The sequence below is a fragment of the Salminus brasiliensis genome, chromosome 20 (genome assembly GCF_030463535.1).
Source record: "Salminus brasiliensis chromosome 20, fSalBra1.hap2, whole genome shotgun sequence".
NCBI lineage: Eukaryota > Metazoa > Chordata > Actinopteri > Characiformes > Bryconidae > Salminus > Salminus brasiliensis.
The window spans coordinates 11,230,608-11,245,530 of NC_132897.1; the positions used below are offsets into that span (position 1 = coordinate 11,230,608).

A 14,923-nucleotide genomic window follows, 5' to 3' on the forward strand; every position below is an offset into this window, starting at 1 on the left:
AACATGCTCCTCTCATACACCTTGGCCTGGCTCTTGGCGTCTTTCTTATTTAGTCCATGAGCAAATACCAAAGCTTCAGACAGCACTTTGTGAGCCAAAACTCACTAACTACTTCTGACTTGGGGTCTGATGGATGAATCATGTCTTTAGAGTATTCTGGTGCTAGTATGCATGTGTGTGTGTGTGTGTGTGTGTGTGTGTGTGTGTGTTTTACTGAAGTAGTTGTCCCAGCTTTGGGTGGAAAGAGAAGCACGTATCAGCATATCGTCGCTATTGTAAGAAATCCTCATCTATCCAAGAGCAACTCTGTAGAAAAAGGAAAACTAGATGTTCCAAGTACTTCTAGACCACTGGTCAGCTTGTTGTGAAACTGTTCATGAAATGAAGTGAAGGTCTTACACTCTACTTTAAAGCCAAAATACCCCTGGACAGGGCCTTAGTCCATCACAGGGTACCACACACAACCATTCACTCCCACCTTGGGGCAACTTAGCATGACCAGTTTACAGAGAAGTAACCTGCATTGCCACAGGGAAACACACCAAACGGCACACAGGCAGGGGTCAGAGCGGGGATCAAACCCACAACCCTAGACACCCAGAGCTATGCGCTACCTGTGGCACCAAAAAATGGCTCTGCAAAGACAAATTCATTCAAGTAATCACGCCACAGAACCCTTCCTGGCACCTCTTTATAAAAAAAAAAGTAATATAATAATATAAAATATATATAATATATATAATAATAAAAAGTAAATAAAAAGTATGTGACAACAAAGATATGTGCCACTGTCAGCAAATGTGAATGTGCAAGAACTAGGGTGAAAGTTATTGCCCTTGAGTTCTGCAGCATCACTTAGTTTACACCTTTATAAATTTTGTAAACTCCAATCAGGAACTGCTGTGGTAAACCAGTGGCTTTTGGTAACTGGGACTACAGTAAACATACACAGATTGTGCCTTTCAGCCAGGAACTGCAAAAGCATCTGTTCTCACTGAACTCAAACCCAGCATTTGCTGTGGGTGGTGAAATCAGCTTCCTCTCTAAGAGTCAGCAAGTTTATGGACCAAAAGGCTTCCAAGACATCAGTCCCCAGTGTTCTGTGATCACCTAGACAGTCTAGACATATGCAGCATGGAGGTGGTTATGTCATTCGCAGATGAAGCCGGTTAAACGTACATGTGAAAAGGCTGAGGAGATAAGCATGGCCGACTGGGGTTCAGTAGCCACCAGTACATTGTGTAACTCCCCCAAGGACTTCATGGCAACCGTGTAGAGCTCAACCTAGAATCCCCCTACACTTTCCTCACTTACTGCAGCTGCTGCACCTCAATGACTGTGCAAAGACTAGGAGATTAGTTCCAAAGCAGCCTGCTTGTAACAACCCCTCTTTGGAAAATCATAGACATTGAACAGAAGCCCACCAAAGTCTGCTTTACATCTCAAACGCTTACAAATAGTTTCTCCAGCTGTTTGAATATGTCTAGAGAAACAAGGCTAGGAGGGTCAGCGTTGAGTTTTCACTCAGCCTTTTCTTAGACATATGCTGTGAGAGATCTCCAACTCATTGCATTTATCATTGACAACTGTATAAACTCAAGTCATTGCAGACGGTGAAGGATATCAGTCCTCACAGAGGAAAGCACCATGGAATTGAAAACTTTATTAATAAGTAGAAAGTTGGTACCAATCTGATACTTGGTATTAGGTTGATACCAATGAAAAATGCTGGACTAGACATCAGACAAATATTTAGTGTAAATGCTCACGGAAAAACCTGTAATTTAAGGTAAAGAATAATAGGTACCTTAGATAACAAAGTGCACTGTAAAAAAAAAGAAAGTAGGTGCTTTAACTGGTTCATTTGGAGCTAACTGAATTAACTGACTAAATAAGAACCATTTTAATTCTATTTTTTTGTTTTAATTAACTTAATTACACTCTAAGGATTAATAATCAGTAACTACATGTAATGTAAACCAGCTGAGTCGTTCCTATGTTATAACGCAGGGTGGGGGGCAGGAACCGCTGGTAGTACCAAGGACTTTAAAAGGTTAAAAAACACCCATATTTGTTCACAGTCAAATATTAATACACAATAGGAACAGCTAGGAGCAAAAGCTGCATTATGTGAGAATTGGTATTTCTTGCTTGTGCCCCCCCCCCCACCCCCTACCCCACAGTTGGTAAGTGTAATGTGAACGGAGGTGGTAGAGCAATATTACAGGAATTTACTTTAATATGACTCAAGTTACACTGCATTACACAATTCCCATGTGTTGTCCTGTCCGTTTCAACAAAGTTGCACAGTGCATTTTGAATGATAGAGATGCTGTTCTCCCTATTACAGCCAGTGGAGCATCACAATGATTTTGTCGCTGTGCTTTTTGGTGTCAAGAGAAAAATCAATGAGAGAAAAAAAGAAAAGGATTCTCCAAAGCAAGACACTCCTTAAATTAAAATGCCTGTAAAATTACTGTACTGACCGACTGAGCAGACACGCGTGGGCCTTTTTTTAACTGTCCAGCTAGGACATGCCAATACAATAAGGTCTTTTTAATTTAAGGAGTGTCTTGGTTTGGAGAGTCCCTTCCTCTCTTTTTTTCTCATTGAATAAAAACATTTGCCCTGTTCCCCTGCAAGCTGCAAGACTTTCAACTGCACTCCAAAGCAAGCGATGGGATCCTCAACTGTGTTTCCACCACAGAGAGTCCGGCCTGAGGTTGTCTGGGAAACCAAACAGAGACACAGTCATTGCCCAGTCTAAGTTTATGCTTCTTTTTAACGGCCCATCGAGGGAAATGCGAAAGGGTGGCATTTTTGGCCGTTGTTGACATTATTACCAGGTATAGCTTGATGCTTAGCCAGCGTTGGTGGACATGCCTCTGCCCTCGCCTCCTTTCTCCACTAGTAAAGTCTCTCTGTTGCATAACAGTCAAGGCCACACAGTTTTCCAACACGAACTGCTGACAATAGTTAGATTTCATTTTTTGGCATATTTGCAGTGAGAACAGAGCTTATTTATGGAGTTTATTTTACTTTTAACTGCTGCTAGTAACACGGCTTGGACTTTAATAACAAAAAGCAGGCTTGATGAAAGATTGTAGAAATCATTGTGGCATAACTGTGTTTCCTAGTTCTATCTGAAGACCTTAAGGATTTGGCTTGTTCGTAAATCTCAGCGAGTTAACACGTCAGGCTTACTCAAACACGGGCACCACTAGGTAAGGTCAGTAGAAGGAAGTGGCAGCTCAGTAGTTAAAGAATTGGGTTATTGCCCACAGGGTTGTGGGTTCGATAGGCAGGTCTGCTAAGCTGCTATTGTTGGACCCTTGAGCAGGAACCTTTACCTTCTCTGTTCCATAGGCATTGGCATGGCTGCATCTGACCCCAGCTTTCCAGACCAGGATTTGTGCAGAAGTGCGGAAGATGAAAATGAAAATGAGATGCTAGAGCTTAATGGGGTCTGTCCATAAATTCAAAATTCATTGTACTGTACGAGTACTGCTGTACTGCTGTGTTCAGGTTCAATTCTCAAGTCAAGGCATACAAAACATCTATGAATGTGTGTCTATACAAATGCTTTCATACAGACTGCATTTACTTCAACAGCTTGCAGCTTCTGAGGCCAGAAACTTACACAGAGCACATCATTTCATGACTTTCAAGCCCAGAAGCATATATGTTGCATAACTTAAAAAAAAGTTTATGTGAGTGTTAATTGAGATCATAAAAACCCCATTTCCTGTTTTTTCACTAAGTCTAGACATACTGTATGAAAGCAGGTGGTGATGTCATTTGCTGACAAAGCTCAATTAACTGTACGCTATTAGCTGCGGTCCAAAGCCTAAGATGCAGCCAAGGTAGAATGGGTCCTCTGTAGGACTGTCTATGAAGGCTCCTTCTTAGTCACCTATTGATCATGGTGATCTAACAGTCTAATGAGGCAGCATGGTGATGTCACCAGAAAGGTCCCACCTCTTGCAGCTGCACAGAAACTTGTGTGCTTGTTTATTTCTTTCTGGAAATGAATTATAATTAACATATTAAATGAAGCTTTGTTTTCTGCCATTGTCATGGTGCTGCTTTCCATTTTCGTTGAATGTGCACAGAGAATTGTGGGTAAACAAGGACTGCGAATAATACATCATATACGAAGGGTCCTTCACTTTGTGACAGCATTCTGTGACGCAGTGGCTGAGAAATACAGCCTACCTCGCCTGCAGCCTAGGCTTTGGAATGTAGCTTACATGTCCAAACATTTTGATATCAAGGGTATTAATAGGGAGCTTGCACCTCCTGTGCTGCAGTAACAGCCCAGCATCTGCTGGGAAGATGTTGAAACACTGCTGTGAAGCTTCAATTGGATTCAGTCACAAGAGCATGTAAAGATGACTAGTTCTGAGTCTGGAGACTGGAACACAGTTCCACTGCTTCACAGCTCAATGCTGGGGGTTTTATACCCCAGCTTTATTAATCCGACCCTACAACACACTTATGCTGTGTGATGTTGTTAGGTGTGTATTTTTTTCTGTAGTAGATTAAGTCCACTTTACATGCTAATCATAAGTGAAGTTCTTCTATTAAAAATGGCTCACTTTAAAGCTTAATGGTTTGTCATTAGTTTTTTTTGGCACGCTAATTCACTAATGCTCATTAGCATGTCTGAAATATACTTAGTGGGCCAGTTTCCTGGATATGAATTAAACCAAATTGTGATCATAATTGTTTCTTTTATTGCAAAATAAAATCTATTAAGAACACTGTGTAGTCCAGGGCTAGGCTTAATCCCTGTCTGGGAAACCAGCCATAAAGAGTAACATATGCTATTATGCTTTTAGAAGCAACACTGGAAGCACCAGGCGTCACTCTGACGTTGAATTTTAGTTGAAAAGAAAACTTTATTGATCCTAAAACCCAACGTTGTACGGATGTTGAATTTTGGTTATAAATGAAAGTCACATATCCATCAAAAACCAACACTGGGATGACATCAAGCCCCAACCTTGTACATATGTTGAATTTTGGTTACTTAACACCAACAACCTATTAACATCTTACAGTGTTAGAATTCCACGCTGTGTGTACGTTAACAGAAAATTATTATTGGTATTTTATGTGATTTTTGACATTTGGTTTGAGTTTGGTTACTTATCATCACAAGTTAAACCTATCAGCTCTCGACACTCTTCTACTTGAAATTGACATTGGCATCAGACGTTGTCCTGACATTGAATTCTGGTCACACTATGTCAGATTGTCAGATTACCACGTCTATCAACATTGGTGACCAGTTGGGAATCAACACATACCAAGGCATAGTCTAATTTGTTTAAATGCAAAGGGATGAATATTAGACTGCACTGTCCCTTCACAGTGTGTTTAAAATCATAACAAATAAGGCCAAACAGGTTAATTAACAGTATTTATTTTAAGAATTTTAATAATCAACAATAATTATCATTACCATTAAGAGTTTTGTTATAGTATCGCTGGGTATCGAGTATTGTGATACAGGTATCAGTATTGGTATCATGACAGCCCTCTTCCTCTCACTGACCAGTAGTGCAAAGCAGTACATAGCCAGTTAGCTCAAAATCCTCTGTTTCTTAGTGTCGACAGTTAGCAAGGGCTACAGGCTGCTTAGGCTGAATCTGTGCGTGTCGATGCTTTTACCTTCATCGTTTACAGTCCACGAAGCAAACGTTGGGTCAGACGTGTAGCCGCATGTGCCTTGGTCGAAGCTGCAGGAACCGGGCAGCAGCTGGAGCTGAGCCTTCACCACCACCAGCACCGCTGCAGCTGAGAAACACACACAAACACACACCAAACTCAGCAGGGTGTCACAGAACCAGCCCTGTCCGGCGTTTCGAGACGCCTCGGAGCGGTTTAAATGCTGGCAACATCAGAGAGTTCACCAGAAAGAAGTGAAGTGTGTGAGGAAAAAAGGAAAGTGGTTAAAATGTCCATGTTGATGAGCTGATACTGAAGCAGTCTTCAGACGAGCCCGGGGGGAAATGCTAAACGCGTCTTTTGGTGTTGCTTTGCTTTGCTTTGCTTTGAATGGAAAAAAAACGACGCCTTACCGAAGAGAGCTGAGAGATGAAGAGGAGCAGTCATGGCAGACAGATGCAGGACCGTTGGAGTAGCACTGAGATCAGCCAGCTGGAAGACTGGTCGGACATTGAGGTGCACGAAAAGTCCGGCCACTCCTGCATGGAGAGAGAGAGAGAGAGAGAGAGAGAGAGAGACACTCCTTTAATTGCTGCTAGCATCAAGTCCCCATCGTTTTACCCAGCAGAGCCAGAGTGCTTGGCAGGCTGTCCGGAGCTGGAAGGAGGAGGGTCAAAGTTTGGTAACTGGGAGCAGCCACTGATGGACACACACACACACACACACACACACACACACACACACACTCACACAGATATCTCGTCCCTTTCTCCCTGGAGACTGTTTTTGGGCATTGCATGAGATCATGATGTCCAATTTGGAGCCTGTCATGTTCGTTAGCCTACTTCAGCTGCAGGACTTGTTCCATCATGTATGATATACAATACCAGTCAAAAGTTTGGAAACACACTCACAGCTAAAGAGAGGTTTCAAATAAAACGAAATACAAATATTGTTGATTTAGGTATATTAATAATTATTATTATTGTTTTAATTACATTAATTAATTAATTAATTAATTTAATTAATTTCCTTGAAGATACAAGGTTGTTGCATCATCACTGTTAAAAGTATCAGTTCCTTGAGGACATTTTGAGGGTTCTTCAATTTGAAACTGGAGGAAATTCCTAAGGTGCTTTGAAGAACCTTCAAGGAACGTTTTTCTTCTAAGAACCCCTCTCCTGAAGGTTCCTCAAAGCACCTTACATTGTTACAGTGTATACAATGTTTCCTGCAGAATCAAGGGTATTATCCAAGAATTTGCCTGCGGTATTGTCTAGTCCTCTAGGAATACTTTACACTAGATATTGTAACTTTGCTGTGAGGATTTGATTGCAATTCAGCCTCAAGAACATTTGTGAACATAAGTGAGGTCAGGTACTAATGCTGAATGATTAGTTCTGGATCACCACACCAACTCATCCCCAAGGTATTGGATGGAGCTTCATCACTCTAGAGAACGCAGTTCCACTCCTCCACATCCCACTGCTGGTGGGCTTTATACCTCTCTAGCTGACACTTGGAATTGGGCATGGTGTCTTTAGGCTTAAGTCATAGGCTCATTACCCACCATACTGGAATATAAAAGGCAAAGTGCTGAATGGGCATAAAAATCATATGCTACTTGGGGACATAATTTACTGTAATGTCAAAGTTTCAAGTTAGTTTTAAGGTACACTATATATCCAAATGTTTGGGGACACCCCTTCTAATAAATGCATTCAGCTACTTTAAGTTGCACCCTTTGCCGACATAGATGTGCACACACACACAGCTTGTCTAGTCCACGTAGAGACTACACAAGTACTGCCAATAGAATAGGACTGTCTGGAGCAGATAAAAATGAACCCATGACACTATGCCTAATTCCAGGTGTGGACTAGAGGGGTGTAAAGCCCCCCAGCATCAAGCTGCGAAGCAGTGGAACTGAGTTCTCTGGAATGAAGGTGATCATCCATCATCATGACCTCAATAATGCTCTAGTGGCTGGCTGAAATCAAATCCTTACAGTCCCAGTACTTCTGTCAATATACGGTATGTGTTGCTGTGCTAATCCATTTCTAGCTGGTGCTAACTGGAAACAAAGGTACCTCAAAGCCAGCCAATACATGTTTGGTGTGGCCAAAGTCTGCTTTGTTAGTCAGACACAAGACTATAATACTATGCATTACTTTTGACCTAGATTAGCCTTGTAGCTCTTCAGTAAAGCTAAAGAAACAGACTTCCTTTCATCCATTTTTTACATTTATGCCTCTTGACAGGCAATCTAACAAACAGTGACCTAATGTCAGACACCAAACATGTCTTGGCTGATCGCCTACACTTGAAGTAAGAGGAAAAGTGTGCTCACGCTTTTTTACAACATTACCATCAGGTTTATAGGGCCTAACATAGAACCCTGTGGGACTCCACAAGATATGCAAAATCTGTTACCAAACCAAACTGTTACCAAATAATTTACAATAGTTTGTGTATTAAGATTAATAATTGATTAATAACCCAGGGTTCAAGGGGTTAAAGGATTTGCTATGTGAATCACTAGGAAACAAAACCTAAGGGATGTGATGCACACAGTCTAGGGGTGCTGGCAAAATGACTCCTCTTAACCTCAGCAGATCATTTACTCTTTGTATCAGATCTCACCTTGGGATTAAAAAAAGCTGTAAGTGCTAACAGCTACTTCAGTCATTATTTTATAAGTCAGTAATAGTTTAGATGAGGTCATGGAACAACCTGCCGCATTCGGCTTTACGGGGGCATTAAGCTGAAGCTAGCAGCTGGCAAGGTCATAAAGAACCATCGAGATGCCTGTCTTAAGTGGCCTTGTGTTGTGATCCAACAGAGGTAAAAGCAATTTGGCCTAGTTTGTTTGAGGAGATATGCTAGATGACTTAGCAGTAACGGTTCTTTATCTTTTGTGTCATCCACCCCTCTATATAAATGCCCTATAAACATAATAATATCCTCTTCTTTCTCTTTTGTACCAAAGGTAGAGGAGTTTTATCCCACAGAGACTTAGCAAAGTATATACTATTAAGCTCCCAAAATGTGTGTTTTTTGGAGTGATGGCAAAGCCCTATATGTGCAGTTCTAATAACATACAGTGTCCAGTAGGTTGTGTTGTGTAATGCAACCTCTTTGAGGAAAGTTTAGATCTTTCCCATTGGCTACTGGCATCATCTATTTGCATACTGGGTGTGTCCTCCGGTCACTGACACTCGCTGTCAGTTTGGTGTTGTTTTCCCCAAGCTTTCTTCTCTTAGGAATGGCTGTGCATCATATGTTATGGTTGCTTGCCTGGTCTAAGTGTTGTAGGCTGTAAGAAGCACCTTCTAATGAATGCATTCGACTACTCTAAGTTGTACCCATTGCTGACACAGATGTGCAAGTGCACACACACACAGCTTGTCTAGTCACTGGAGCAGATAAACATGAACCTATTGGCACCAGGCATGGGCTACACGTAAGGTGTATAAACCCCCCAACAATGAGCTGTGGAGCAGTGGAACGATTGTGCACCATCTAGTACCTTTGGGATGAGTTTGGTAGCTGGGGATAAGGTGGGGTGGTGATCATCCAGCTTTCTGACTTCTCCAACACTCTTCTTACTGAATGCAGTCAAATCCTTTAAAATCTAGTAAAAAAAAGCCTGGAAAAAAAGCTGGATACATTCATTTTTAATACCATTGATTTCAGAAAGAAGATTGAATGAGTAAGTGTACCAATACATTTGACCTTTCTACATAGCTTCACTGTTAAGATATATGGGAAAACAATGCTTGTTGTGAATTGCAGAGTATGAGAACAGTATAATGGCCATGCCACCTACATCGGCACTGTCTAAAACATACAGACATTCCAAAGGCCTTGTTTGCTTTCAAGAGTAAAAGTGAGGCATTATCATTAATGGACTGGCTCAAGTGTTCTCCCAGAATGTAAACATATCAGTGGGCTCAGCCACAGACTTTAAACAAGTTGTGTTGCTGTGAAGAGCTTGTGGCCCCAGGACCTCTGAAACTCACCAACAGGCCTCAGTAGAGCTTTTCTGCACAACATCCCCTGCATGTGGTCAAAGCTGGGTAGGTCTATGTTCTTTACTCCAGGCAACTTCAGTGATGGCCCTGTCCGGTTATGACAAGAATTTCCACAGTTGCCTGCTTTGGATCCTGATGTGCAACACTGGGAACATAAAGGGCAAGGTAAGTGTCTCATTGTGGTTTTCACTTTTTGACATAATTGGAGGCAAAAGTCCATGATGAATGAATGGATCAATAAAAACTTGACAGAGCTAAGGGGGCTGAACACATGTCATTCTGTTTACCCACACAGTGGCATTTGTTTCTGAAGGTGTTGCATATTAAGGCTTGAGCTGAAGGGGCTCAAGCTGTGGTTCCAGAGTCCAGAGTTTGTCTTTGGTTTTGCACTGGAACTAAAAGGCTAATGTTACTCTTATATACTAGAATCATATAGCCAACCCTTCACCAATATACAGATATCATTTATGGAGCACTGTTCATTCAAAAGTGCTGAAGTCCATTAACACTACAATAAATGACTGTAAATAAGTTTCTACTTCATCCTGCTCTGGGTCCAGAGCCTACTGGGAATCGCTGGGTGCAGGAATACCCCCTGGACATGGTACCAGCCTAACACAGGGTATGATTCACATTCATTTACTCACACATTTACACCTAGGGAGAAATCATACTACCTTGAGAAAACCCACACAGAGACAAGAGGACAGACCAAATTCCACACAAACAGAGACTGAAGTGAGGACTGAACCTTTAACCCCAGGCCCACTACCTGCACCCAAAGTAATAATAATAAAAAGATGTATTCAAAAAGATGCAACTGTTTTTAAAAGTGTGTATTTAACTTGACTGACTAATAGAAGGTGGAACCCGGTTCAGGTCATATCGATTGGTTCTTTGATCAATGCCATAGAAGAACCACTTTTGGTACCATAAAGAATAAAGAGTTTGTAATAGAGATTTGTGAGAGTGAAGGACATTAATCAATTGTTCTTTAAACCGTTAAAGGTTCTTCAGCTCAATCTCACTCAACCTCTATTACAAACATTGTTCTTTATGGAGCCAAATGTGGTTCTTCAATGGTATCACTCAAAGAACCATTTGGAGAGACCTGTTCCTGTTATTCTTCTAAACTGCAGAACTGGGTACCACCTTCTATTAGTCCTTCAAGCTAAATACACACTTTTAAAAACAGTTAAAACTTTTTTTTTAATTTGAACTTTTAATTATTGTTTGATCTAATTTATTGTCTTATTTGTTTTTTTAAAAACACTTTTACATTTTAAAATGTCCAGAATCCTCAGATATAGGATCATGTGTTAAAACAGGCAGACAGTCAACTGTAAAGTATGAAGATGCTCACATTGCATTGCAAATTGCGAAATAAACTCAAAAATATCAAAGCAATTTATATTTTATGTTTTTTTCCCCAATACCTGTGTTTGTAGAGATCCTTACTAGGGTTTATTAGTTTAACCAACTTAGATTTACATAGATTTATTTCTTCATCCAACATTAGTCTGACAATAAAATATATCACAGGAACCCTGTTATCTCACATTTCATTGATCACACTTGGCAGACGATCTAAAAAAAAAACAGTCACTTAATTCAATTCAATTAAATTCAAATGTATTTGTATTTATTTATTTATTTTTTTTACAACTGCTGTTGTCCCAAAGCAGTATTACAGGAATCCAGTGATAGGACAAGAGATCAACAAATCCACCTAAGACCCCCAGTGAGCAAGCCAACGGCAACAGTGGCAAGGAAAATCTCCTTCAGAACTGGAGGAAAAAACCTCGGGATTAACCAAGGCTCCCAAGTGGGGGACCCACCCTCCTGTGGTCAACACTACTAATTAAAAAGTCAGTGTACCACCACATAAGACTGTTCCTCTGATGCTATAATTATAATATCTTTTAATGAATATAATAATAATAGAGAGCGGTTTGAATAATGCATTATGCTTGCATCCAGCTCAATACAATGGAGGCGTTATGCACTATGCTACATAAACTGCGGTCTACAAGCAAGAAGGCCAGTGTTACCATTCTGCTGAACACACACTGTGTCTCAACAAGTCTTACATTTGGGAAATCTATAGAGGTCTAATGAACAGCACACACTCAAGAAGTTTTTAAAGGGTCATTCAATCCTCCAGTACACTGAATGATATAATACTTGAGACATGGTGTATGAACAGGGTCTTTAGATTACAGATGGTGTTAGGACTGAATATTGGCATCTTTTGTATAGAAAGCTCCAATTCCACATGCTGATGCCTTGTACTGTGACCAGCGTGAACATGCAGGCTACAAACGGCTCTGGAGGCAGGTTTGAATCACTTGAAGTTGCTGAATGTATCCCTGACAGTTAGGGCTGTGTATTAGCAAGAACCTGGCAACACGATACCCATCACAGTACAGTGACAATTCAATATACTGTGATATATATATATATATATATATATATATATATATATATATATATATATATATATATATATATATATAGCAATTTTTCTCATTAAATTTGAGGACAACTGTCATAGTATAAAACACACCAGCATACACATAAAATCTGAGTAAAAGAAAAGATTATTTGTTATGCAGTCAGAACTGAGGGATCTGAATACAACACTGCTATCTAGCGGTCAGGGTTTAAGCACTACACTAAATGGACCACTGTCTGCCATCAAACTTCACATGTAAACTATTCATTAAAATTCGATGCTGTGTTTTGATCATTCATACAGTATTGCAGAACATAATATCATGATGTCCTCCACCCAGCAGACTGGAGCTTGAGTCCTATCCTTTTAAAGAACCAAGAGTATTTGTGCAATACTGCTAACACTACATCAGCTTATCTCTGTAACATGGTTGGACTGGAAGTCACTCTGGATCAGAGAATCGGCCAAGCGGCATAATTTACTGTCAGCTAAATATCCCCTTATAAACAAATGTTAGATTGTACTGGCAGTCCAACAGTGGACAGATGAGCAAACAACTCTGGTGGAAAAAAAATAAATCTTAATAATTATTAGATAGCAGCACAACAGACAGGGTCAGAGTCCACAGTGTAAACCTTAGGGGTCAGCTTTAGACACCAAACATGTCTTAGCCGATTGAGTGGATCTACAGGGTTGCTGGAAACAGACACAACTGCACAGTTGAGAGTGTTCCTCCCACCTCAGACATGCACACCTGTTTCTATATTGATGTTGGAGGCTGAGCAAGATATGGTCTCACAGAGGTCGGTTCTCCTCCGTTTCAGCAGCTGCGTGTCTGGGTTTACTGATTTAGTGTGTCAGATGATGATGTGTAAATCAGGGTAGTTTCCCCTCCTGCTTCAGCAGATACTTTCCATGACTCATTAACCACACTGAGACCATTGCCGCACTGCTGGTATTGTAGTCACATTCTCTGCCGTGGCCACCTCACAGAGTGAATCTCGTTTCTGAAAAAAAAAAAGCTGATTAGATGTGGATCATTAGTTCATGAAGATAAATAAGACCTTAAATGTGGGAAAGGTTATTTACAGGCATTTAAAAGCAGGCAGAGAAGATCCTGATGTACTGGGAGGTTCTTGGGATTCAGACTTATTAATAATGTGTGAGAGATGTGTCAGGGTGATTTCCCACTTAGTATGACGCTGTTTGTACTTTTCTGATTTCTGAGTTTTGTAGATGTACCAGAGATGTGGGGCACAGATGTTTTGCCTCAGAACGCTTTGGGCATCTCTCCCACTGGTGATGAGCTCCATGCTCATATAGCTTCAGGCATACGTGTGTGTGTGTGTGTGTGTGTGTGTGTGTGTGTGTGTGTTCTGTGTGTGTGTGTGTACACATGTGCAAGTGTGTGTTCTGTGTGGAGGAGGCAAGGACATAGGTTTGATTTTGATATTTGTGGGGACATAAAAGCAGTCCACAGGGTGCCCTCTGGAAGGCTTTTTGCATTCATGATAGACTTCTCACTGCTATCTCATGTCATCTAAAGCCTTTATTCATAGATATGGTAGCAATCACACTTATGCACTTTTTTCTGTCACCTGATAAAATAACACACTGCAGCATGACATAATGACAGTTAGACAACATGTGCCTATTCAGAGCTCTCATTTTAAACACACACTAATGAACCACTGGACACTGGGCAGCCTAACATCTGTCACAATACTAAATCTGACTCCCAACATACCGTTATTTGATTTACCTGTGACCCTGCCTCTCCACCTGCCTCTTTTCTGTCAATTCTACACCCTTGGAAGGAGGAAAAAATAATCATGTTTAAGCCAAAACATGTAAAAATAGATAGATATTAATAGGTAGATATTTAACAGACAATAACGCATAAGCCTCAACAGATATAATACCTGCTGTTTCAGTATTAACAGAGTCTACCCTTTACCTTAATTACAGCTTCCATTCGTTAAATTCAGGGGACTCAGTTTCAGTTCTCCTGCAGGGAAATCAGCAGGGAGATTCATCCACACTTCCAAAGTCCAATCTTAGAAGCTGGAGAACTTTCTGCTTCTCGCCATCCAAGTCATTCCAAACACATTCAGTGATGTTGAGGTGGTATTAATGTTATGATCTGTGTATGTGTATATTGTTTTACTTGCTCAGATATCCAATTCAGCTGCTGATCTAGGCCCAGTACTGATACTGGTAGATCCTGACACACCATCTGTAACAGTTTTTGTTTTTAGTGTTTCTGTATTTGATGTAAGCGGTATTACGCAAACCTGTGAAATTCTTATGGCTGAAATATTGTGACTGGATATTGCATGTTGCATGTTGGATGTTGCAAACACTGTATTGAACCAATCTGGAAATTTTATGAATCGTTACACTCATAGATTTTACTGGAAAAGGCAGGCCTACTGCTGCCTACTAGTGTCAGCTACATACCTGGAGCCTAAAACAAGTATATACTGTCCCTATCATGCAAAAAATTGCCAACTTTACAGGAGAACTTTCAATGGCAGGCGATTGAAAAAGAAGGTGGAGTCATTTTGGAGCATTTCTAGAGCTCCATTTATCGGGACAACTTGATACATCGTAAAGAACAACAGCCAGATTTAAACTGGGTTGAAAAGTAAAAGGCACAGATACAAGGTTTTTCTGTGACAACAGGGATAATGATAAAACACACACACACTTATCTTAACAGACTCTGTGTGAACAGGCCTTAACTATTTTCATGCAGCTG

The 14,923-nt window shown here is 40.6% G+C and overlaps 1 protein-coding gene across 3 annotated transcripts in view; it reads right to left on the bottom strand.

Annotated features, from left to right (window-relative positions):
- The window catches only part of mamdc2a (MAM domain containing 2a), a 30,683-nt gene extending 17,634 nt beyond the window's left edge, over positions 1-13,049 (bottom strand). The window contains exons 1-4 of one of the 3 annotated variants that reach the window (XM_072664648.1): positions 12,917-13,046; positions 9,696-9,852; positions 6,087-6,212; positions 5,677-5,802 (exon numbers count right to left, since the gene is read on the bottom strand). In XM_072664648.1, the coding sequence (XP_072520749.1) occupies positions 5,677-5,802; positions 6,087-6,212; positions 9,696-9,738 (295 nt within the window). In that variant the 5' untranslated portion in view covers positions 9,739-9,852; positions 12,917-13,046. Of the gene's footprint in view, positions 1-5,676; positions 5,803-6,086; positions 6,213-9,202; positions 9,315-9,695; positions 9,853-12,916 lie in introns of those variants that run through there. The other 2 variants (XM_072664650.1, XM_072664649.1) reach the window with 2 other exon arrangements.
- Positions 13,050-14,923: the final 1,874 nt, after the last annotated feature.